Source organism: Quercus lobata, chromosome 8 (genome assembly GCF_001633185.2).
Source record: "Quercus lobata isolate SW786 chromosome 8, ValleyOak3.0 Primary Assembly, whole genome shotgun sequence".
NCBI classification, from domain to species: Eukaryota; Viridiplantae; Streptophyta; class Magnoliopsida; order Fagales; family Fagaceae; genus Quercus; species Quercus lobata.
In genome coordinates, this window is record NC_044911.1 from 20,735,633 (window position 1) to 20,741,644 (window position 6,012).

At 42.3% G+C, this 6,012-nt stretch overlaps 1 protein-coding gene across 1 annotated transcript; it reads right to left on the reverse strand.

The window, feature by feature from the left end:
* Window positions 1-3,403: 3,403 nt before the first annotated feature.
* Window positions 3,404-4,008, reverse strand: LOC115956580 (uncharacterized protein K02A2.6-like). The gene is made up of 2 exons (XM_031074911.1): window positions 3,909-4,008; window positions 3,404-3,789 (listed from the first exon to the last, which is right to left on the reverse strand). Exons 1-2 carry the CDS (start codon window positions 4,006-4,008, stop codon window positions 3,404-3,406), a joined length of 486 nt encoding a protein of 161 aa, XP_030930771.1.
* Between the last annotated feature and the right edge of the window lie 2,004 nt (window positions 4,009-6,012).

Consider the following 6,012-nt stretch of genomic DNA (forward strand, 5'->3'; position numbering starts at 1 on the left):
AGCACATGTAATCCTTAGGTACAAACCTATTTCCCTTGGATTCCAAGCTCCCAAGTGTGCAATAAAAGCCAATGATCCTCGTCTTCCCCGTATTAGTGTGGCCTTTGAAGCATTCGTCGTTCTTGAGGGCATTCTAATCCCTGAGGGTACACCCTTTATTCAGCCACTCTTTGTGGGCATAACTTCAGTAGGAGCATCCCCATCCCAACCTATTGTTAAGGAAGAAGAGGAAGAAAAAGAAGAGGAAGAACTAGAGGGGATTGTAGATTTGTTAGACTCCTAGGACGAATTTGAGGTGTTCAACTGACCTCCATCCCCCGAGAGTACATCAGCTGACCTTGACCATCAACAACAAGTAGGCATCATCACTTTGGATGAGATGGGTATCCAAAGGAAATCTAAAAGAAGTTTGCTGGATTTAATAGAGTCCTAGCTCGGAAAGGATGCACCTGGGAAACCAACTCAGCCCAAACTTCCTCCTCTTCCTCCTAAACTTCCTCTTCCTCCTCCTCAGCCATCTTTTCCATCCAGACTTGAACTTGTTGACCTGAAGAGAAAGAGAGAGCAGAAGGGCAAGGAGGTATTGGAGGCTGGGAGATCTTGCCCTACGCTTGAAGCAGAGACCCAGTGGGTTGTAAAGCAGCAAAAGACTGGACAAGCAGGGCAGAGAGGCTCAGAGAGGAGAGACAATCAGCCACCTGAGCCTCAGGCCTGGCTTCTAGCTCCAATGCTCAATGGTGAGCCCTTGAGGGATAATGCATCCATCAGGGATTTCCATGGAGCAATGGATGCCACGTGGCCTTGGTTTTGGAGGAGGCTTTACTACTCCCCAATGATATGACCGAGCTGCGGTCTATTAGGAGGCATGAGGTTTTCCTTAACCTCAAAAGATATTTGGGCATGGTATGCAGCCATCCTTTATTTATTTATTTATTTATTTTTATTTTTTTTATTTGTAAGGTTACTAACCCTTTTCTTTCAAGCTGTCCAAGCTACTTTTAGGGTCGAGGAGATAACCAATTCCTGCTACCGACAGTTGGATGATGAGAGGACTAGGCACATGGCAGCTGTGGAGTCATTTAACATTGTTGATCCGTCCAACAGGGATCTAAGGAACAAACTAAAAGAGGAGGAACAGGTGAGAAGAAGTGCTGACTCGGCTCTGGAGGGCGCTCAGAAGCAAGCCGAGGATCAAAGGTTGCTCTTGCATGATGCCAAGGAACAGTTAGCTTCTTCTAAAGAGCAAATAGCGGCCATTCGGAAAAAGTTAGAAGAAGTCCAAAAGCTGAAGGATCAAGCCGAGAGGTCTAAAGATAAGGCTGAGAAAGCTAAAAGGGAGGTCGAGAAGTCTCGAGATGAGGCTGAGCAGCACGATTATGGCATCAGAGTAGCCGAGACCAAGGAAACCCTTAGGGCAGAGGTCCCAACCGTGTGTCAAACCTATTGCACTCAGACTTGGGATGAAGCCCTCAACCGAGCTGGGGTTGAGGCTTCTTCTGAACTAAGAAAACAAAAAAATATCTACTACCCACCAGCCATACGAGCCTCGGACCTTCCTCCCACTCAAGGTGAAGCAGCCTCTACAATTGCTGACCCTATTGAAGAGACACAATTTTAGGATCCTCCTCCTCCCAGTCAGCAGGAGCAAGCAAAAGAATTTGAAGCTCCCAAGGAAATCTCCTCTGATGTGGATAGGCCCTCGGATAAGACTACAAAGGTTCCATAAAATGGGGCAACTTCCCAAGGTTTTGAACTGGTCTTAGCTTCAGTTACCATGCCTGCCAAGGAAGCTCCTAAGGAGAAAGAAAAGGTGACTCCCACTAAAGCGGCTAATCAAGCTGACAATACCTTCAAGGATAGGCTTCAAATAAAGTTGAAACCATGAATCCTCATTTTTATAATGTAGTTACAGTTTCTATAATGGAATTTCCCTTCTCTAAGACATGTTTTAATGAAATCTGCACTTTACTTTCCCAAATTTATACGGGTCATTTTCTTCACTTATGCAATTTTCATTTTGACTGTTCTTTGATTGAACATAGCCATATGCTATAAAAGTGCGAAGTTGCTTACACAAGGGAAAACAAAGTTTTTACGTATTTTTAATTGAGAATCAGAGTAGATCAAGACTACTAAATCCACAGCACTATCAAGACATACTTTGGATCTATCAACTCTAACAAGTTTTCTAACTTTGAGAAAATATTCAAGCATTGACCAAACAACAGCCAAGCCCAGGGCACCCTAAAATGCTTTAAGTGATGCTCATGGACTTATTTTAGTTTACATCTTTGCTGGGTGATAACAAACCATGTGATCTGAGAAGGGAATCAAGAGTTTGCTTTTTTTTTTTTTAATGCTTGGGCTAATGTCTGACCAACACTTCAATAGATGCCATAGTGTATTAATTTCCACTGAGTTTATGGTCCGAGGAACCTGACATAACTTAGTTTCTGCTTAATGCTTCGATAGATGTTGAAGGGTATTAATTTCCACTAAGTCTATGGTTTGAGGAACCTGACATGACTTAGTTTCTGTTTAATACTTCAATAGATGTCAAAGGGTATTAATTTCCACTAAGTCTGTGGTCCGAGGAACCTGACATGACATAATTTCTGTTTAATACTTCAATAGATGTCAAAGGGTATTAATTTCCACTAAGTCTGTGGTTCGAGGAACCTGACATGACTTAATTTTTGTTTAATACTTCAATATATGTCAAAGGGTATTAATTTCCACTAAGTCTATGGTCTGAGGAACCAAACATGACTTAGTTTCTGTTTAATACTTCAATAGATGTCAAAGGGTATTAATTTCCACTAAGTTTGTGGTCCGAGGAACTTGACATGACTTAGTTTCTGTTTAATACTTTAATAGATGTCAAAGGGTATTAATTTTCACTAAGTTTGTGGTTTGAGAAACCTGACATGACTTAGTTTTTGTTTAATACTTCAATAGATAGGGAAACACATGATATATGATTGGAATAAATTAAAAAGGAACTAAACAAGGCTGCTTTTATTAATAATAATACCTTTTTAGGTTGTTTACATTTCAAGGATGGAGTACAGTTTTTTCATCTAGATCCTCCAAATAGTATGCACCTATTCTTGCCACCGAAGTGATGCGATACGGTCTTTCCTAATTAGGCCCTAACTTTCCCCAGGCTGGATTCCTAGCAGTACCCAAAAATTTTCTTAATACCAAATCTCTTGGTGCTAACGCCTTAGCCTTACTTTGGTATCATAACCTTGCTTGAGCTTGTGCTGGTAGTAGGCCAGTTGGACCATTGCATTCTCTCTTCGTTCTTCAATCTAATCTAAACTCTTTCCTAGCAACTCATCATTGTCATCCGAAGTGAAGGAACTTGTTCTCAGCGTTGGGAAACTAGTCTTTAGAGGAATTACAGCCTCGGCCCCATAGGACATGTGGCAACTCTTCCACCCATCTTCTCTTTGCATCGACCAACCTCTTTTTTAAGTCCATTCACTATAACCTTATTGATAGTTTCGACTTGCCCATTCTCTTGTGGATAGGCCGGAGTGGAATATCTATTCTTTATTTCCAGATCACAACAGTACCTCCTGAAAGCTTTGCTATCAAACTGAGGGCCATTATCCGAGATGAGAGTATAGGGGACCCCAAATCGAGTAATGATGTTATTCCAAATAAACCTCTTGACATCCACATCTCTGATATTAGCCAAAGGTTCAGTTTCGACCCATTTGGTGAAATAGTCTGTGCCGACCAACAGATACTTTTTGTTTCCTACTGCCTTAGGGAAAGGACCTATAATATCCAAGCCCTACTGAGCAAAAGGCCAAGGGCTAGAAAGAGGATTAAGAACTTCTCTCGGTTGATGAATGTTTGGCGCGAATCTCTAACAGTGATCACATTTTTTAACATACTCCGGTGCTTCCTTTTGCATTCCCGGCCACTAGTATCCCTGAGTAATGGCTCGGTAAGATAAAGATCTTCCTCCTGTGTGACTTCCACAAATTTCTTCATGTAGTTCTTCCAGGAGTAGTTCTGACGTCTCAGGGTGTATGCGCCCAGAAAAAGAGCGTTTGTACAACTTTTTGTCCTCAGACAACCAAAATCGAGAAGCTTTCCTTTACACTTTCTTAGCTTCTAACTTCTCCCCAGGCAATATGTCCTTCTCAAGGAATAATAGTATAGGATCCATCCAGCTTGACCCTACCTTGATTTGATGGACTTGGAGCAAGTCTCTCTTCATTGTGGTAGGGGTGCATAGGTCTTCGACAAGTATTACTCGGGGTAAATCCTGTGCGGAGGAAGTGGCAAGGGTAGCCAGGGAATCTGCATGGGTATTTCCACTTCTAGGGACATGCGATAAATTAAAAGATTCAAATTCTGTTTGTATGTGCCTAACCTGACCCAAATATTCATGCATTCTGGCATCTCGAGCTTCCAATTCCCCCTTTACCTAGCCTACGACCAGTCTTGAGTCTGAGAACATTTCTACTACTTTTCCACCCATTTTCTGGACCATCGCCATTCCCATCAATAAAGCTTCATATTCTGCTTCATTTTTTGTAGTCGAGAACCCTAACCTCAATGATTTTTCAATGGTGATCTTCTCAGGAGATACCAAAACTACCCCCCCTGATCCCCGCTGGTTTGCTGCTCCATCCACATATACTTTCCAGGGTAAGGGGTCTTGTGTGGAGATCATGGCCAACTGATTTTTCATCCATGCCATGCTTCTTTACCTCTACTTCTTCAGGAAGTTTAGCAAACTTGGCTACCAGGTCGGCGAGGACTTGGCCTTTTATAGAGGTCCGAGGCATATACTTGATATCAAAAGCCCCTAGAATCGTGCCTTATTTAGCAATCCTCTCAGTATAATCCGCGCTCCGAAGTATTGACTTGAGCGAAAACTGAGTTAGGACAACTACCGTGTGTGCCTGGAAGTAATGGGGAAGTTTTCGTGTAGCATGCACTACCACCAAAATGGCCTTCTCCAATAGTAAATAACGCACCTTGGTTTCATGAAGTGACTTGCTCACATAATAGACTGGTTGTTGTATGCCACTGTCTACTTGTATCAAAACAAAATTTACCGCATGAGTGGCTACTGCAAAGTAGGCAAACAAAACCTCATCTACCTTAGGACTGGACATGATGGGTGGCCGAGATAGGTACTCTTTAAGCTATTGAAATGCCACAGCACACTCCTCGGTCCACTCAAATCCTTTCCATTTATGCAACAAAAGGAAGAAGGGTCTGCACCTATCTGCTGACCTAGATATAAATCAATTCAAAGCAGCAGTCATCCCGGTTAGTTTCTAGACCTCCTTGGGATTCTGAGGTGGTTGCAAGCTGTTAATGGCCTTAATCTGATCAGGGTTCACCTCAATTCCCCTGTGAGTCACCATGTAGCCCAAAAACTTACCTGATCTTACACTAAACGAATACTTGGAAGCATTCAGACGCAACTTATGCTTCCTCAGAATTTCAAAAATGTTTGTGAGGTCTCCCACATGCTCAGACACTACCTTACTCTTTACCACCATATCATCAATATAGAGTTCAATGCTTCTACCCAACTATGGTTCGAACATTTTAGTCATCATTCGCTGATAAGTAGACCCTGTATTTTTCAAACCAAAGGGCATCACTTTGTAATGATAGTTTTCAGTGGGAGTGAGAAAAACTGTCTTTTCCTGATCGTCCAGTGCTAGTGGTATTTGGTGATATCCTTGAAAGGCATCCAGGAAACTCATCTGAGGATGACCTACCATCGCATCCACCAACTGATCTATCCGAGGCATAGGGAAAGGATCTTTTGGACAAGCCTTATTGAGATCTGTAAAGTCCACACAAACACGCCATTTCCCATTTTTCTTTTTCACCACCACTATGTTAGCTAGCCACTGAGGATAAAAAACTTCCTTGATAGCCCTTGCCTATTTGAGCTTTATTACCTCATTTTTGACAGCCTCGACATGCTCTTTGGTCGGGCGCTAAGGTGGCTATCTCTTAAGAGTG

What these genes read in the sequence shown, in the direction of transcription:
- LOC115956580 (XM_031074911.1), bottom strand. Translation starts at nt 4,008, where the DNA reads ATGAAGAAATTTGTGGAAGTCACACAGGAGGAAGATCTTTATCTTACC. An exon ending in ATGCAAAAGGAAGCACCGGA is followed by an intron (nt 3,790 to 3,908) that starts GTATGTTAAAAA and finishes TGGATATTATAG; the next exon opens with GTCCTTTCCCTAAGGCAGTA.